We start from the raw sequence: 18,088 nt of genomic DNA, 5'->3' as shown, positions 1-18,088 counted from the left end.
GGATCACTTAGTACTCCGTATATACTTCGTAGACTCTATAATTTAGTCTAAACTACCCATACAATAATGGAATCACCGAAACCTGGCAGTTACTACCTTACCACCATGACACACACACACCTCACCCACTATCCTAAACTAAACCACTCATCCCATTTCTATTCGGGCCGTATCTTTCTATCATCATAATAAATCACGTTGAAAACTAGCTTACTATCTCATCTAACGCTGACAGTGACACGGATCGAATGGATCACGCAGTAAACCGAAAAGCCAAACTTACTTCCTCAACCCCAACAAATTGATACTCTTCGGTCGCTCAATCGGCAGTCCCAGCGCGCGGTCCCAGACTAATTGCGTTAGTGGGCCGAGTGCACGACTCACGCCGAATGTCACGGTGTAGTACAATGGTTGCTGGAAGCCGTAGTGGTGGAAGAGGACGCCTGAGGCGGCGTCGACGTTTGGGTGCGGGTTTTTGGTCTGCACAATACATTATCAGTTACAGTTTCTTGATATACTTCGTAAGGGGGTTGTTAGGGGTAGGGTTCGCTGGCGCTTACCTTTCCATGCTCAGTAAGCACACCCGGTGCAATCTCCGAGTTCTTCTTGACGAGCTGGAAGACAGGGTTTGCAAGGACATCGGGACGCGTATTGGCGAAGTCCATGAGGGCTTGGAAGCGCGGGTCTGGCTTGCGTAGCACGCCGTGGCCGTACCCTGGTACGACGCGGCCGGATTTAAGCGTATCCCAGAGGTAAGTGCGGACGTCTTCGTCGGAGAACTTGGTGCCGATCTTATCCTGCATTGCGAGGATCCAGCGGAGGACTTCTTGCGCGGCTAGACCGTGCAAAGGACCAGCCAGACCGAGGAGGCCGGCGGAGTAGGAGAGGAAGGGGTCTGAGAGGGCGGAGCCAACAAGGTGCGTTGCGTGCGCGGAGACGTTGCCTCCCTCGTGGTCGCCGTGGAGAGCGAGGTAGAGACGGAGGAGGTCATGGAAGTCTGCGTTCTCCTTGCCGCCCTTGCCGAGGAGTTCGGCGAAGTTGTAGGACCAGTCCTGGGCGGGATCGAGCTTTTGGCGGCCGACGACGTCGATTTCGTCGGGGCGGAAGACGAGCGCTGCGACGCGGGGGATTTTAGCGAGGAGGGAGAGGGCGTCGTCGAAGGTTGGTTCCCAGTAGTCGGCTTTGTTGATGCCCTGCTCGTATAGCTTTGCGAACTTGGACTCTGTGTTTAGCGCGGCGGTGATGATTGAGATCTGTGTCATGGGGTGCATGTGGCGAGGGAACGACTTGGCCAGGTCGAGGATGTGCTCTGGGAGATGCGAGTCCTCTGCTAGTTGTGCGGAGAGGGCGCGGATCTGACTTGTGCTAGGGACCTCTCCTGTGAGCAGAAGCCAGAACATAGCTTCGGGCAGCATCTCAGTTCCAGTGGGGCCCTTTGGCAGCTCCTTCTGGCAGTCCTTGATCGTCTTGCCGTGGAAGCGGATGCCCTCGTCTGCGTCGAGGACGGAGCCCTCCCAGAGCATGCTCTTCAGCCCGCGCATACCGCCGATGACATTGCCGATTTTGACCTCGCCGATTGTGGTGTCGGCATTCTTCTTGACTTCGGCGAAGAGCTCGCGCTTTGCGGGGATTGCACCCTTCAGGGCTGTTTTAAGGTCTGGTTCTGTTGCATAGCCGCGGCGGGAAATCGTCTGTTTCAGAGGATGTTAGTCGGACCAGTGCTGTGGGTGACTTCTCCGGTCGACTGAGGGGTGGTACCTGAGCCAGCCTGGAGGCCTGGCGGGCAGTGCGAAGAGGGAGAACCATCTTCAATGTGTTTGAGTGATTCAATGGATGTAGAGGATGAGAGGAAGGTAGGAGGAGAATGTGAGGAGAGATAGTGAAGGAATTGAAGCGCTTTGAAGACGGATGAGAGGAAGAGGAAGAGTGAGGAGCGAAAGAGAGACGGTGTTAAGTGACGCAGGGGGGATCAGACGGCCCGGTTGGCCGCGGAGGAGGAGAATGCAACCGGCCGAGGCTGTCCCCGGCACATGAACTTGCGGACCTACACAGCGCTTCCGATTTACGGAGACTTTCGTCGGAGTTACTATAGACAGTTTAAAGTCTGCTCTATAAGTCACTTTATTTTCTAGCTTATTTACGCTTAACGTTGCGTGGAATTGGTGCTGTATGGCCGTTATCGCTCGGTTATCACATGAGGGGTTCGGCAACTACGGGGTAACTATGAGTATGAGGTACAACACAGCAAGTCACGACACTGTTGAATTGAATTGGATACAGCCAGATATGACTACAGAGCGAAGAACTCGAGGGAGCTGACTGCTCAGAAGTTTGCTCCTCAATCGAAGACAACGGCAAGACAGCAAGGTACAAAGTCAGGGGACTCAAGATGAACTGGCGTGCGGGGTAAGCCCAATGCGGAATGGCTTATCACGGGGTATGATGCCTCACAAACAAGGCATAAAAGCACAGCCACCGAGCAGCCCCAAGGCCGCCACCCTCCGCTGTCCGTGCGCCTGATTGGGCACTCAGAGTTTTCTACTTCTGCGCCGTGATTGGCCGATAAACTCAGCCTCTGCTGCCTCAGGCGGAAATTTCTTTATCGCCTGGAATTTTTCCCAGTTCCCCCTCCATCAAATCTCACTCAACTTTCTCTCCCTACGTCGCGGGAGCATCGCGTTTTCTCTTGTCTTTCTTGGGTTTCTTTACTGTTGTCTATTTCTTCATTTCTGGTTTTTCGTCCTTGATACCCAAAAGTTCCGCGGCTGCATCGCATATCCCGTCAGTGTGGTCCTCGTTCCGTGCCCCTCAGACTGCAGACTAACGAAGCGAAGATAGACATTAGAAACCTGCAAGAGAATGCCGCATCTCGAGAGTGCCCCAACCATGCCTACCGTCGTCGCTAAGTCCTCTTCGGTCGTTCCTCCCACCGCGGAGGAAGTTTCTTCTTTCCTTCACACTATCTTCAACGCCGAGACTTCTCAGCAGTCCCTCGACGCTTCTTACGGCCTGGCCAACTTGCTTATTCAGAGCACCGGCCCCTTTTCATTTTACACCTACAACTATATTCTCCCCGAGATCAAGAAAGCTGCCACTGATAAGAAAAATGGTGCTAAGCGCGAAAGTGCTATGCTGATCCTTGGCGCACTCCTCGAACGTTTCCCTCCCGCTCATCCGCTTAGCGAAGTTGTTTTCCTTCTCCAAGATGGCGGTGTCATCAACCTTGCTCTCGACTCCCTGGCCGACAAGGGTGCCGTTGTCCGCGACTCCGCCCAATACGCTATTGATGCTTTGTATGCCACCCTCAAGCCCGAAGCCAAGGTTAATGCACTCCTTCCTGCCCTGTCTAGCTATATAAGCCGCGGGTCCGGCAAGTGGCAGGGTTTCGTCGGCGCGTACGCCTTGATTGAAAAGATGGCCCTCGAGGCTCAGATGGGCTCCGGTACCAAGGAGCAAGAGCTGGAGAAGGATGTCCTCCGCGAGGCCATGGGCAAGACCCTCAAGGACCTCATTCCCTTGGTCGAGTCTGGTATGCACGACTTGAAGAACGAAGTCGTCAAGCGCGCCTGCAAGGCCATGAACGCGGTTACCACACTTCTGTCCAACGACGATGTGGAGCCCCGCATTCCCTTGCTCATCAAGACCATGGAGCAGCCCTCTGAGCAGACCCTGCAAAAGGCCATCCACGCCTTGTCGCAGACCACCTTCGTTGCCATCGTCACCTCTCCCGTCTTGGCTCTTCTTACTCCTCTTCTCGAGCGCTCGCTCAACGCCCCCACTACCCCTCAAGAGACCCTTCGCCAGACCGTTGTTGTCGTAGAGAACCTGACCAAGCTTGTCCACGACCCCGCCGAGGCCCGTACCTTCTTGCCCAAGCTCAAGCCTGGTGTCCAGGGCGTCAAGGACCGTGCTTCCCTTCCCGAGGTTCGAGAGCTTGCTACTCGCGCCATGGATGTCATGGAGAAGGCCATGGCGGACAAGGATATTGCCGCCGGCTCTATTGCCAAGGTCACTCCTGATGAGGTCCTCGCTATTCTCAACACTAAGATCCAGGAGAATGGTGGCCTGGCTCGTCCTGATGCCGCCACTCTGTTCGAGCTCGCCAAGACATATGTTGCTGAGATGGTTCGTGAGGACGTGAACTGCCGCCTGCACGATCGCATCCCCGCCTGTATCGCCCCTTACCTGCGCGGTCTTGTTGCTGAGGACAAGCACGACGAAATCGCTGCCGCTGTCCAGACTCACTACGTTCAGGAAGATGAGCGCAAGTACGGCAAGCCCATTCCTGACGACCCTAACGAGGTTGAGATTGTCAACGCCAACTTCTCGCTCGCTTACGGTGGTATGCTTCTGTTGTCTCACACCAACCTCCGCCTCCTCAAGGGACACCGCTACGGTCTTTGCGGACGTAACGGTGCTGGAAAGTCCACTCTCATGCGCAGTATCGCCAACGAGAAGCTCGAGGGATTCCCCCCACAAGACCAGGTCCGCACCTGCTTCGTCGAGCACAACCAAGGAGAGGACGCCGAATTGACCATCTTCGAATACGCCAAGAAGGACCCCAAGATTGCTGCCGAGGGTGATGACCACATTCGTGAGGTTTTGCTCGAGTTCGGTTTCACCGATGGTCCTGAGGGCCGCCAGTCCCAAGGTGTTGGCTCTCTGTCTGGTGGTTGGAAGATGAAGCTCGCTCTTGCCCGTGCTATGCTTTTGAAGGCCGATGTTCTTCTGCTTGACGAACCTACTAACCACTTGGATGTCGCCAACGTCAAGTGGCTGCAAGAGTACCTTAAGCAACACACCGACATCACCTCTCTCATTGTTTCTCACGACTCTGGCTTCTTGGACGAGGTCTGCACAGACATCTACCACTACGAGCAGAAGAAGCTGGTTTGCTACAAGGGTAACTTGGCCGAGTAAGTTCTCCCATTCTTTTACAATCAGTAACTAGACTAACCCCCGCAGTTTTGTCAAGGTCAAGCCTGAGGGTAAGAGTTACTACACTCTTTCCGCCTCCAACGTCCAGTTCAAGTTCCCTCCCCCTGGTATCCTCTCCGGTATCAAGTCGAACACTCGCTCGATCCTGCGCATGACCAACTGTACCTACACCTACCCCGGTGCCAGCAAGCCGTCTCTGTCCGATGCTTCCCTGTCGCTCACCCTCTCTTCTCGTGTTGCCATCATTGGAGGAAACGGTGCCGGTAAATCCACCTTCATCAAGATGTTGACTGGTGAGACCATTCCTCAGACCGGAAAGGTCGAGAAGCACCCCAACTTGCGTATTGGTTACATCAAGCAGCACGCCCTGGAACACGTTGAGATGCACTTGGAGAAGACCCCCAGCCAGTACCTCCAGTGGCGTTACGCCAACGGTGACGACCGCGAAGTCTTCCTCAAGCAGACCCGTATCCTCACAGACGAGGACAAGGCCCAGCTTGAGAAGCCCGTTGACCTCGGTGACGGCCGCGGTGCTCGCCGCATTGAAGCCCTCATCGGTCGTCAGAAGTGGAAGAAGTCCTTCCAGTATGAAGTGTAAGTTTTGTGTCTTTACCATTTTTCGAAAGAACCAAAGACTAACTGGACGTAGTAAATGGGTCGGCCTCCTCCCCAAGCACAACACCATGATCTCACGTGAAACCCTCCTCGAACTCGGCTTCTTCAAGCTCATCCAAGAGTTCGACGACCACGAAGCCTCCCGCGAGGGTCTCGGTTTCCGTGTCCTCGAGCCCAAGATCATCAGCAAGCACTTCGAAGACGTCGGCCTCGACCCCGAAATCGCCAACCACAACGAAATCTCCGGTCTGTCCGGTGGTCAAAAGGTCAAGGTCGTCCTTGCCGGTGCGATGTGGAACAATCCTCACTTGCTCGTCCTCGACGAACCGACTAACTTCCTTGACCGTGACTCTCTCGGTGGTCTTGCCGTCGCCATCCGCGACTTCAAGGGTGGTGTCGTGATGATTTCTCACAACGAGGAGTTCGTCGGTGCGCTTTGCCCTGAGCAGCTTCACATCGCTGATGGACGGGTCGTTGCCCGTACCAACGCCGCTATTGCTCTCGACCGCTTCGAGGACAGCGGTGCCTCTACACCCAACGCCGCCAGCACGGCTGCTTCGTCAGTTGCCAACAGCGCCGCTGCATCGGCCGTTAACTCCGGTGCCGAAGACCAGGGCGAGCTCAAGTTCAAGGCCCGCAAGAAGAAGAAGATGACCCGTGCCCAGATGAAGGAGCGTGAGGCCCGTCGTCGTCTGCGTCACATTGAGTGGCTTAACAGCCCCAAGGGCACACCTAAGCCCGTGGACACTGATGACGAGGCTGAATAGATTGATTGATTGGATTGGTTTCGCTTCTCATGACGCGTGATGAATTTCATTTTTTTCTCAAAATGTTTCCTCTTTGCTTGATGTTTTGTTCTGGGATAGACGGTGTTATTGCTTGATTTCATTTCATCAATTTGATTGAGTCTTGTATATACCTATAGACTTAGTTTTCTACCTTTGCCTTTGTCTGTTCTAGTCTTTAGGTGAATGCATCGTTGGGTTTCTTCATCATTCCCCTTCTTCCCTTATATACGTAGCCTGGTATGTACCTTCTACATCTATATCACCTTCCACCTCTATAAATATATATATTTAAACACCAGCCTCTACCCTAATCTACCACCCCTCAAAATCCCTCCAAACCCTCCCCGCAAACCCTTCATCCTCCAAAAACTCACACGCCACAACCGCCATACCCCCGGCACACTCAATAGCCCGCTTATACCCCTCCTCGGACCCAGCGCCCTTCGTAAACTGCGGGGTGTGGTTGCCGCTCTCGGCGGGGATGTGGAACATGCCGTGGAAGCCAGGGACAGCGTAGGAGACGTTGCCTGTGCAAACAGGAAAACATGGATTAGAGGGGGCTTGACATGTGTGGGAGAAAGGGAGGATGAGGTAGTGGGTGGTGCTCACCCATATCTGTTGATGCGGAACCACCGTCTGTTGGTGGTGCGGTAAGGAGGACGCGGTGGCCCATTGCGCGCATGGCGGAGACGTAGCTTTCGCAGATGGGGTTGTTGGATTTTACGTCCGCGTAGGAGAGGCCCCTTTACCACCTGTTAGTGACATAATTAAGATTTGAGGATGTGGTTGCTTGCTCACCACTCAAACTCAACCTTACACCCCGTCGCTAACGCCGCGGCCTCAAAACACTTGATAACGCGCTCAGTCAATGGCTTCAACGTCGCCACAGTCGGGGACCGAATGGAGTAGTCTAAACTCGCAGACCAAGGGATAATATTCGATCTATCACCGCCATGGGAAATGATTCCGTGGACACGCTGCGATGGTAGAATTTGCTGTCTTAGCATTGAGATATTGACGTACGCCGCTACAACAGCGTCAAGCGCATTAACGCCGTCCCAAGGCGCGGCAGCAGCATGCGCAGGCTTTCCCTTGAATGTAATGCGGACCTTATCACAAGCAAGGAAGCCGCCCTCAGGCGCCTTTGCAAGACTCAGTAAATCGGATCGACCAGGGTCAACGGAATTCACAGTTGGATGAATCATAAGGCAAGCGTCGACATCATCGTATGCCTTATTCTGCAGGAGACGGATTTTACCGCCGCCGCCTTCTTCAGCTGGTGTTCCTAGAAGACGAACGGTGTAATTTAGACCATTTGGAGCAGCGGATTTCAGGGCCTCGACGGTTGCGATGAATGCCGCGATTGAGCTTGTAGATATGAGGTTGTGGCCGCATGCATGGCCGATTTCGGGGAGGGCGTCGTATTCGGCGTTGAATGTTAGTATGCGGCCTGCAGGACTGTGGGCGTGGCTGGGCCCGTGCTTGTATTCGATCTCGAATGATGTTTCGAGGCCGTAGGCGTGGCGCTGGACTGTGTAACCTTCCGACTTGAGAGAGTCGAATAGTTCACAGATGTTGTCATGGGCTTGATGCTCGTTAAACCCGAGCTCAGGATTGTTCCATATCTTTGACTGTTAGGTACGTGCGTGAATGGTGATTGGAAGGGATTGACGGACCTTGCTGTTTATATCTCGTAGCTTGGCGTCGTATTGACGCAAAGTGTCTTGCACCCTGTTGATATAACGTGATTGAGAGGCTGAAAGACGCATTGTGTGTACAGAAAAGTCTCAATTCTCTATAATTGACCAGGAACGACGGCCCTCCTTTCGCCTTGGAGACTCGATTGATGTGAGGGGTTACTCCAACTTTCTAGATATCCATCACGTGACCATGCTCGATGCTTGCTTATCTAAGGCTTGGCATGTTTCTCCGCGAGCGGGCGCGGTTTCCTCCCTGGCTTTCACCTCCTGATCTCGCTCTCAGAATCGATACCAGTTGACATCGAATGCCTAGTCGCTCACCTGTGTGCATTTCACCTGAATTTCCGAGTCCCCAGATAGTCAAAAGCTGAAACACGAGCCACTTCGGGCCACACAAGTACACAAGGAGACGGCTTCGGGAATCTGGACCATGGCAAGCTGGGGTTCTGCAAGTCGTTTTATCGCCGCCCGGCGGAAGTGAAAAGAAAACAATCAGCGGCGCCTCTGAATTGATTACGCCCAAAGTCGCACGTGCTCATTTCCAGCGATCTTATACGTTCAAGATAACATCGCCAATTTTTGCGAGCGAAGCGGAAACGCCTTGGGGGCTTAGAGGGCTGGTCGGCGGCACCGTCTTGGCGAGGTGGGCCCAATTTTCACAGCCATGATTGAGCCCGAGACTCCCCAGAATCTCCCGAGCCTCTCCAATTACTTCGCTTAGAAGTGGCCTCGCTTCTTGACTCGCAAGATTGGACGGCCTGAATCGATTGGTTCAGAATTGTCGCTTATCAGCTGCTTTCCGAAACATCGCCGAGATTCCGCTCTTGGAAGCCCTTGGCTTGCGCACGCTGTTTCCCGGTTTAGTCAATTACCGGGCCTATGAATATGTCCATCTCGGTTCCGGCGGCGTAGGGAGTGGAACTTACAACCGGCTGCACGCAACCCCCCAGGATCACGCCTTCGTCAGCACGATTATTTGTCGCGGGGCTGTCTCCTGCTCCGTCTCCTGGTGAAGCCCCAGGTTTCGAAGGCCTGAATATGGTGTGACATTGCGGGGCAAGACGATGTTACCTACCTGCCTTGGTTAAGCTCATCTGGAAATCAGCCTGGTGGCGGCCCTGCGGCGATGAGGCTTCGTTCTATGGCTTCCAGAGTCTGGTGCCGACATTCTTGGAAAACTTTGCGGTAGCGACTCTGCTCTGTGAACGGTGATTGAACCGGAGGGGTCATACTGCGCTGCCCAGGAGCATTGGCATCACTGGAGGCTGTGGCAAGGATCGTGGCGACGCCCGGAGCAATCCCAGCTGTCCGAGACCAGCGGAAGACTCCTTCCGGAGGATCATGAAGGACCAGATCCTGGCTGAACTACTCAATCGAGCCATGTCTTGTGCCCTTCTTCAGCATACAAAGGATTGCTGGATGAACAAGCTGTGCACAACGGAAACAGCTGCTCTGTGTTTTTGGAGAAGGAAATGACCGTACAAAACTTCTATATCATGAGCTTTGGTCGGATTCTTGTTGTGAAGTCATGATCCTGATTTTTCTCGGAATGACGGCCCGCAAAGACTGCTCTGGGCTCATTGTGCTCGACAGATCTCCTGCAATTCCAAACCAACCCACTTTAACACCTACGTATCAGCTGCAGCAGGATCCTTCTGGACGCAAGAACACCCGACGAGAACCAGAATGACCGTGATGGCTTCATCTTTTCCAATGCAGTCAGCAATCTGCAATGGCTTCACCGGAAGCGGCGTGGAGTCAGTAGTATATTGGGCGTGAACGTCCCTGTGTTGGACCACCTTAGTTCTTGCTTGTATTTCCCCTGCTTCCGGTATAAGCTTCCACCGGCGCAAGCAATCCAACCTATCCCGCACCGTCGCCTGGCGCGGCTGTTCCTCACATAGAGGGTTCTAGATGCCAGCTAGAAACCTGCACAAGCAGCCTGCACCTGATTCTCCGCATATCTTGGCACCTCCAGTCGCGGGAACTGTAAGCCCTGACGCAGAAATGCATCTTAGGATTGGACGTCAATACGCGGGCGTCTGCAAGCGCTCGGACGCAATCACATAGATCCTTTGCAGTCGATCGCTTGGGGTAAAACGATCCCGAGCGGCACGCGCAAACCATCCTCGTTCGGAATGAGATGTCAGAGCGTCTTTCTGGAAAAAGCAATCACGAAGATGGAACAAAACCCCTCATGCACGTTGTACGATCTGCGTCCGACGCGTCCGATTCCAGGTCCCTTGGAAAATGCGGTCAGGAACTGAACGTGGGACTTTTGTATTGGAGAAACTGGGGTAGAACCTGCATTTGGGGCACAGTAGCTGGCTAACAGCCGGCAGCCAGCCCTGGAGAGGCGCCGAAGCGCGCCCGCATACGCTACACCTTCCATTTCCGCGCATCCTTTTTAATGCTCGTTTAGGAAAGCACAGGGAGTACGCGAAGGAATGAAACCCCAGTTCTTTCCTACATCATTCGATATATCCACTAGGAAAGTCATCACATGCTCCAATTGTACTGCAAGCAGATGGAGCGATGACGCATTTCTTCATACGTATCCGACAGCATGCAGTGCAGCGCATACATCTGCAGCGCGCACAAAGTCACGAACCAGGCCAGCGAAAACAACAAACAACTCTAACCCAAGCCAAATTCCAACCCCGGGTCTGCTCCCCGGATCAAACAATAACAATGGCAATGATGACATGCACCTCCTGAAGAATCTGAACCAGGCTCTCCCTGTACCGCCTGGTCTGGCCAGCCCCAGGCAAGGCAGACAGGGCGAAACAAGCCGGAGACAACGAAACTTAACGGCGGCCGAACTTTTGCCCGCTTGATCTCAGCAAGTACCAACTTCAACATAATCTTAGTTTCAACCCAGCCTTACACCCCATCCCGAATAATCTAAGAATAGCCAGCCACCCAAAGCTCCGAAGTCCAACCCGCACTCGCTATACCGTTATTTCCTCGGAGCACGGGAGTCCAGACCTGAACCAGACCCAAAATCAACCAAAGTTAATCCTAACCTAAGGCTGAAACTCAATGCAATCGAGCGTCGATAGCCGATGAGGTGGTAGGCTGTAGGGTACGACGTAGGGTGTGGTAACTGTGGGGTCTGCGGACCGGATGATGTCGTTGTCCATGGGTCGGCGTTCTTGGCTTTGGCTGCCTAGACTTCCGACTCCGAGGTGCAGGGCTGGTTGTTCCGGTCTTCGGGGGGTTGGGAGTTGGTTTTACAAAGAGACAGCCTTACTGTCATTGCATCTTTGTTCACTGAACTACGTCAACTTAGAGAAAGAAGACAATTCGTAAGGTATCCATAAGCTTGTATTGCTTAAGTAGTCCCTACCTACAAAGAACAGACCACCACCCATCATTACCACCAAAGCTAAGGAAACCAAGACGTAATCCAAACGAATGCCAAGTAAAGCCCGGGACCAGCCCAGACCAAGCCCAGCCCAGCGCATTCCCATTCCCATTCATATCATAATGTAACTAGATTAAATTAACGTAGACTAGGTAGATAGCCATAATTTAACTTGATGCCGCTTACTCGCCGACTACTCGGCAAGCAGCACGTCCGCACAGATCGGGCATCTGTACTGGCGATACTGGAACCATGATAAAAGACAGGTACTGTGGAAGGCATGATTGCATCTTGTGAGGATCAGCACGCCGCTGAGCGAACTTCCTGCATCTGCGCCTGGGCCTTGTTCAGGGTCTGGGTCCGAGCTTACTCTCGGGGCGTGAGTGTTTGATACTGATGCAGATACTGATCTTGTTTGCAGGGTATTCGTGCTAGAGAGGGAACCAGGGCACCGAGTTAAACCCGGAGGCCGGGTGCGGTCGTCATCGTCGTCATTGTTTGCCTGTAATATCGGGGACCTGCAGGTGTCGAGATCGGGAGGGGGAGCCTGACTCGGGTGTATTGTTGAGGATGTGAGAGGGATATGCGCTGCTTCAGGCTGCGCCGGTCGATTCGGAACAAGGGTGGGATTAGGATATTGGATGGTGGATCCGGATAGCGATAAGGCAGAGTCGGATTGTGACGGGTGTGCGAGTAGGGACGTGAGACAGATGGGGCTATGAGGTCGGATCAAATTGATTAGCGATACATTAACTCGTTTTGTGCTCGGTTGGCTGGCGTGGATCAGCGCTGGGAGTGTGGGAAGGAGGGGACCGGACGAGGTCAATGGGTCAAAGAAGCCGGAGGGCCGCCAAGAGACACTAAACCCAGCCCTGTCCCCGCATCTTGTCCTGAGATCCGCAAAACGGGAAAGAGCAGGGAGACTGAGGACAGTTTGACTTACCATGATTCGCCTGCGAACCGTTCAAGGTTATCGTGGGTTGTTGACGTTGACGTTATCGTTGTTGTTTGTTGCTGATCTAGCCATCGTCGAACAGTGACCTGTCGCATGCTGCCGTTGACTTGGAGATGTCGGAGTTCGTCTGCATGCCGTTGTGCTGCCCTGCGACGGTGCCGTCGCATAATGATGCTGCATGTTTGAGTCTAGTTAGTACAGAGTATGTAGTCGCGTGCTTCTGGGGCGGGTTGCAGAGGAAGCGACAGGGCGCGGTTGAAGGAATGGTGTGATCAGTCCGTCCCGATAGTGTAGTGATGTCCAGGAATGGAAATCCATGGAATATTCTGCGGCGCAGCAGGGGTGTGCGCATGGGTGGGAATCAGGATTCATAGAAGGTGGAGGGGGAGGGGCAGTAGTAGTCGGGATGAATTAGACTAGGTTGGAGATAGGGAAAGTATGAAAATTGAACGTACATCGGGATTACGCTAATGGCGCCGAATAGGATCACAGCGCCAATAACGACGGCGATCAGATTCTTGCTGGCCGAACTGCCCGCCATCGTGCCGGGCAACGCAACGCAACGCAACGCAACGCGACGCAACGCAACGCAACGCAACGCAACGGCCGCGGAGCGCAAATACGAAAAAGCGCCTGAAACTAGCAAAGTGACATATCCAATGATAAGGCGCAGTGCAACGTGGGGGGATGATCGGGTATATCGGCTAGACTGCGAGAGTGCGAATGCATTCGCATCTGACGGGTCGAGACTGGCGATGCGAGACGCCTGGGGAACACTATAGTGGGGGGCAATGGCCATTCACGTAGGATCTGGCTGGGATGCAGGGCCATTTTGAAGGGCCACTGGGCTGATTTTAGGAGTTGCCACCCACTCTCAAGCCCCTCAGGGCTGCAGACTGCCAAGTTGACGACCAAGAGCACCAATCCTAGGCGCCAAACGCTCGCAGCGTGCGCCGACCGCCAAGTCTCCCGCGCTCCGAATTGTGCGCTTGGCGCTCCGCTGGGGCCATAAGCGCTATCGACCAATCGCGAGCCGCGCAGTCCGGATATTCGCCGCTGGTTCGTGCAGAGGCAAATTCGCCAAGCGCCGGTGACCCTCACGTGGCTCGCTCGAGTCGTATGCGTCATTGCCGGCCTGCCTCGACACATCCCCAATTGTGAACAACCCTAGGTCGCGGCCAAGATACCAAGCCCTGGCGTTTCTGATAGGCGCTTGGCGTCACTCAGATCCAGGTTTGGTGGTGGAGGTCTATAACGCCCCAGGTCTGCCTTTGTAGCTGTCGTCATAATGGAGATAGAGTTAAATAGAGTGCCATTGCCCACCTTCTCCGGGGATTTCTTCTCGAAAAATAGAATCCAAGAATCTAGATCTTCAACATCCAGAAAGACCCGGACTTGAGCCAAGTCTTTCTCGTGCATGGACTCACATTCTTTATCCGACACAATCTATATGGAGCCTCCCTAAGAGACTGAACCATAGTAGATAAGTCAGAACAACACAAAAACAACCTCGAATTGAATCAACAACAACATCATGGCTGAGAAGAAAGAACAGTCGGGACACGTCCAGCCGTTGTCCCGGCCTGCTCACGCGCTTTCGTACGAAGACATCTTGAATGAGCTTAAGGTGAACTCGGAGGAAGGTCTCTCGAGCGCTGAAGCAAAGAAGCGCTTGGAGCTTTATGGACCCAATGAGCTGGAAGGTGGTGAAGGTGTATCCCTTGCGAAAATCGTCATTAGACAAATTGCGAATGCAATGATGCTGGTTCGTCCTCTTCCTTTCTTCTCCGCGTTTTCCCCACCCCCGCCTTTAACTTGGCTGACTAACATGCGCTTTCCGTTGTAGGTCCTTATTATTGCCATGGCCGTCAGTTTCGGTATCCAGTCTTGGATCGAAGGTGGTGTCATTGGCGCTGTCATCGGACTCAATATCGTGGTCGGCGTGTATCAGGACTACGCCGCCGAGAAAACCATGGACTCCCTCCGCAACCTCAGTTCCCCTACCGGTGTCGCAACACGCGACGGTAAAACAAACACTATTCCCGCGACTGAAATCGTCCCTGGAGATATGATTGAACTCAAAGTCGGTGACACTGTCCCGGCTGATGTTAGGTATGTCATACACCACGATAAAGCAAGGACCTGGCTAACATGACATAGACTTGTCGATGCTATGAACTTCGAAACGGACGAAGCACTGCTGACCGGCGAGTCGTTGCCTGTGCAGAAAGAAGTCGATGCCGTTTTCGACGAAGACACTGGACCTGGAGATCGCCTCAACATCGCATACAGTTCCTCAACCGTCACTCGTGGACGAGCCCGTGGCGTCGTGGTTGGTACTGGAATGAAGACCGAAATTGGCGCTATTGCTGCTGCTCTTCGTGCAAATGATTCCAAGAAGCGCCCCGTCAAGCGTGGTCCCGAAGGCGAAACCAAGAAACGGTGGTATGTGCAGGCCTGGACCCTGACTGCTACTGACGCCGTCGGTCGATTCCTGGGTATCAACGTCGGAACACCTCTCCAACGCAAGCTTTCCAAGCTCGCCTTGCTCCTCTTCGGCATCGCTGTTGTCTTCGCGATTGTTGTCATGGGCGCCAACGAAATGCGCAATGACAAGGAAGTCATCATCTATGCAGTCGCCACTGGTCTTGCTATGATTCCCGCTTGCTTGGTTGTGGTCTTGACCATTACCATGGCAGTCGGAACAAAGCAAATGGTTGAGAGACACGTCATTGTCCGGAGGCTTGATTCCCTGGAAGCCCTTGGTGCTGTGACTAACATCTGCTCAGACAAGACTGGAACTCTTACCCAAGGACGGATGGTTGCCAAAAGGGCTTGGCTTCCATCTTTGGGGACATATTCAGTCGGAGCTTCCAGTAACCCGCTTGACCCTACTGAGGGTGACCTGAGTCTTCTTTCTGATGCCCCCATCAAGCTTGAGCAAGATGTGCAGGGAGAGCCTGCGAATCCTTCCGACCTGATTAAGGACAACAAGACTCTTGAAGACTACCTCAATGTTGCTTCCATGGCAAACCTCGCTTTCGTACATAGGTCCGAAGGCAATGAATGGCAGGCTCGTGGTGAGCCAACCGATATCGCTATTCAGGTTTTCGCCTCTCGCTTCAACTGGGGTCGTGACCGCTGGACAAAGGGTGATAAGCCAATCTGGCGCCAAAAGGCCGAGTACCCATTCGACTCGTCTGTCAAGAAAATGTCCGTGATCTTCGCTCGTGAGGACGAATCCGAAAAGGGCGGAAGTCGCCAAATGATCTTCACCAAGGGTGCTGTGGAAAGAGTGCTTGAGTCATGCACATCAGTCCTCTGGTCAGCCGGCGAAGAGCCGGTGGAAATGACCGAAGATCTCAAGAACGAAATTCTTCAGAACATGGAAGCTCTCGCAAAGGAAGGTCTCCGAGTCTTGTGTATGGCAGGTCGCGAAGACAACACCACTATTGCTAGCGGCGAAGAAGTACCCCCTCGTGAAGAGGTCGAGAAGGACCTCATTTTCTATGGACTGGTTGGTCTGTATGATCCACCTCGCCCTGAGACAGCCGGCGCTATTGAAGAGTGTTACCGTGCTGGAATCTCCGTCCACATGGTCACTGGTGACCACCCTGGTACTGCCCGCGCTATTGCCATGCAGGTCGGTATTATCCCCTCGGATATCAACAGTCTAGCCAAGGACGTAGCGAATGCAATGGTCATGACTGCCAGTCAATTCGACAAGTTGACCGACGAAGAGATCGATGACTTGCCCACGCTACCTCTCGTTATCGCTCGATGCGCACCCAACACCAAGGTCCGTATGATCGATGCTCTGCACCGCCGGGGCCGCTATGCGGCTATGACCGGTGACGGCGTCAATGACTCCCCATCTTTGAAGCGCGCAGATGTCGGTATTGCCATGGGAGAAGCAGGCTCTGATGTAGCCAAGGATGCTTCCGAGCTGGTTTTGACTGACGACAACTTCGCTTCCATCATCAACGGTATTGAGGAAGGTCGTCGTATTTTCGACAACATTCAGAAATTCGTTCTCCATCTTCTTGCTGAGAACGTTGGTTTGGCGCTTACCCTCCTGATCGGTCTCGTCTTCAAGGATGAGAACGGACAGTCGGTGTTCCCCATTGCTCCTGTCGAGATTCTTTGGATTATTATGATCACCTCCGGTATGCCCGATATGGGTCTGGGAATGGAGATTGCTGCTCCGGATATCATGAACCGACCCCCTCAGAGCGTAAGTCTTCTCTTCCTGCATGGCTTGTGTTCGAATATGTACTAACAGCACACAGAAACAAGGTATCTTCACATGGGAAATCATCATCGACACACTCGTATACGGTGTATGGATGGCCGCTCTCTGTCTAACTGCATTCTCAATGGTCCTCTACGTCTGGGGCGACGGCAACCTCGCCTCAGGCTGCAACGCTAGCTACAGCGCAGAGTGCGACACTGTATTCCGCGCCCGTGCCACCACATTCGTCTGCATGACCTGGTTCGCCCTCTTCCTCGCCTGGGAGATGATCAACATGCGCCGCAGTTTCTTCCGCATGCAACCCGGCTCCAAGCGGTACTTCACGCAGTGGATGCACGATGTCTGGCGCAACAAGTTCCTCTTCTGCGGTGTTATGCTCGGTTTCGTCACGACTTTCCCCGCCCTCTATATCCCCGTCATCAATGACGTTGTCTTCAAGCACGTCGGAATCTCATGGGAATGGGGCGTTGTCATTGTTGAAGCTATCCTTTTCTTTGCTGGTGTGGAACTCTGGAAGTGGTGCAAGCGCATCTATTTCCGACGTACTGCGCATCGTAACAAGGGCAAGGACGACGTTTACCGCGGACCTCAGGACTTCAGCCGCTACACGACTATGAGCCGCTCTGAGACCCAGGCAACTGGTGACTTCAAGGTGGAGCAGTCTATTGTGTGAACGCAGTATGGTCGAGACTGCTGTGAGAAGCAGTCAAGCCACCACATGACTCAGAGGCGACGATGCCATGCGAGGAAGCTGGCATTCGCTATCCTCACACCTCACGCGTCCGCCTGCCGATAATGGTCTTGTCTCTGAAGGGCTGAAATGGCCTCGGACGTTTGGATGGCCTCAAAACATTTCCTTTCTTGATGATCTTTCTTCGTCACGTTGATGATTGGTGTAGATAATCTGAATGACTTGATGCTGGACATAATGATGATGTTGATAGATAAGCAATTTTCACAGACTTTCTAAAATACAAGTGTCCTTCGTGCCTGTAGTACTTTGTTAATTTAAAGTTGAAACTGGGGAAGAGAGTCGTTGAACAGACCTAGAAGCGGAAGTCTCATGTAGCATCACAGTAGATGGAATCGGCGATTCCTGCATCAATTGCATTGTGATTGCTCAAATTAAGATTGGGAGTAGTATCACTCACGAGGTCAGGAAGTGGTGCACAACACAGCCACGGTGGGAGGTTGAGCTCTCATATATCTCACCGCTGGGTTGTATGCGTGATTTACTTGGGCCAATGGCATCACGAATATCCAGATAGGAACTAGACGAAGTCGTGGCACCCCACGGCCATTCCATGCACCTGACTCCGCTGAGGGCTCAATGCAAGGGGTTTAACCCGATGAAAATTCATAAGCAATAGCACACAATGCAGTACTGAGGTTGTAGTACTTGGGGGATAACAGGTGCAGTGTCCCTTCGAGATTGAGCGACATAATAGTATGGGACCCGTGAGGTTTATATAG

The 18,088-nt window shown here is 53.3% G+C and overlaps 5 protein-coding genes across 5 annotated transcripts; 2 read left to right on the top strand and 3 right to left on the bottom strand.

The window, feature by feature from the left end:
* Positions 1-45: 45 nt before the first annotated feature.
* Positions 46-1,908, bottom strand: mcsA (putative citrate synthase Cit1). The gene is made up of 3 exons (XM_073768136.1): positions 1,759-1,908; positions 561-1,691; positions 46-480 (listed from the first exon to the last, which is right to left on the bottom strand). Exons 1-3 carry the CDS (start codon positions 1,804-1,806, stop codon positions 280-282), a joined length of 1,380 nt encoding a protein of 459 aa, XP_073630388.1. The 5' UTR covers positions 1,807-1,908; the 3' UTR covers positions 46-279.
* Positions 1,909-2,643: 735 nt separating this feature from the next.
* Positions 2,644-6,422, top strand: BDV14DRAFT_31586 (putative mRNA-nucleus export ATPase (Elf1)). Its single transcript, XM_073776520.1, has 3 exons — positions 2,644-4,916; positions 4,966-5,532; positions 5,588-6,422. The coding sequence occupies exons 1-3, from the start codon at positions 2,860-2,862 to the stop codon at positions 6,318-6,320; spliced, it is 3,357 nt and encodes a 1,118-aa protein (XP_073630387.1). The 5' UTR covers positions 2,644-2,859; the 3' UTR covers positions 6,321-6,422.
* Positions 6,423-6,486: 64 nt separating this feature from the next.
* BDV14DRAFT_31608 (M20 family metallopeptidase) lies at positions 6,487-8,688 on the bottom strand. The gene is made up of 4 exons (XM_073776522.1): positions 8,018-8,688; positions 7,140-7,966; positions 6,951-7,084; positions 6,487-6,868 (listed from the first exon to the last, which is right to left on the bottom strand). Exons 1-4 carry the CDS (start codon positions 8,108-8,110, stop codon positions 6,654-6,656), a joined length of 1,269 nt encoding a protein of 422 aa, XP_073630386.1. The 5' UTR covers positions 8,111-8,688; the 3' UTR covers positions 6,487-6,653.
* Positions 8,689-11,601: 2,913 nt separating this feature from the next.
* Positions 11,602-12,904, bottom strand: BDV14DRAFT_198151 (uncharacterized protein; the record flags this gene model as incomplete). The annotated part of the gene is made up of 3 exons (XM_073772843.1): positions 11,602-12,181; positions 12,352-12,537; positions 12,819-12,904. 3 exons carry the CDS (start codon positions 12,902-12,904, stop codon positions 11,602-11,604), a joined length of 852 nt encoding a protein of 283 aa, XP_073630385.1.
* Positions 12,905-13,897: 993 nt separating this feature from the next.
* On the top strand, positions 13,898-17,288 carry BDV14DRAFT_188450 (cation-translocating P-type ATPase; the record flags this gene model as incomplete). The annotated part of the gene is made up of 4 exons (XM_073771068.1): positions 13,898-14,128; positions 14,210-14,475; positions 14,524-16,597; positions 16,653-17,288. The coding sequence occupies 4 exons, from the start codon at positions 13,898-13,900 to the stop codon at positions 17,286-17,288; spliced, it is 3,207 nt and encodes a 1,068-aa protein (XP_073630384.1).
* Positions 17,289-18,088: the final 800 nt, after the last annotated feature.

The sequence above is a fragment of the Aspergillus stella-maris genome (assembly GCF_047715825.1).
Source record: "Aspergillus stella-maris strain CBS 113639 unplaced genomic scaffold BDV14scaffold_14, whole genome shotgun sequence".
NCBI classification, from domain to species: domain Eukaryota; kingdom Fungi; phylum Ascomycota; class Eurotiomycetes; order Eurotiales; family Aspergillaceae; genus Aspergillus; species Aspergillus stella-maris.
The sequence above is the reverse complement of the archived record's forward strand: the minus strand, read 5'-3'. Positions and strand labels throughout refer to the sequence as shown.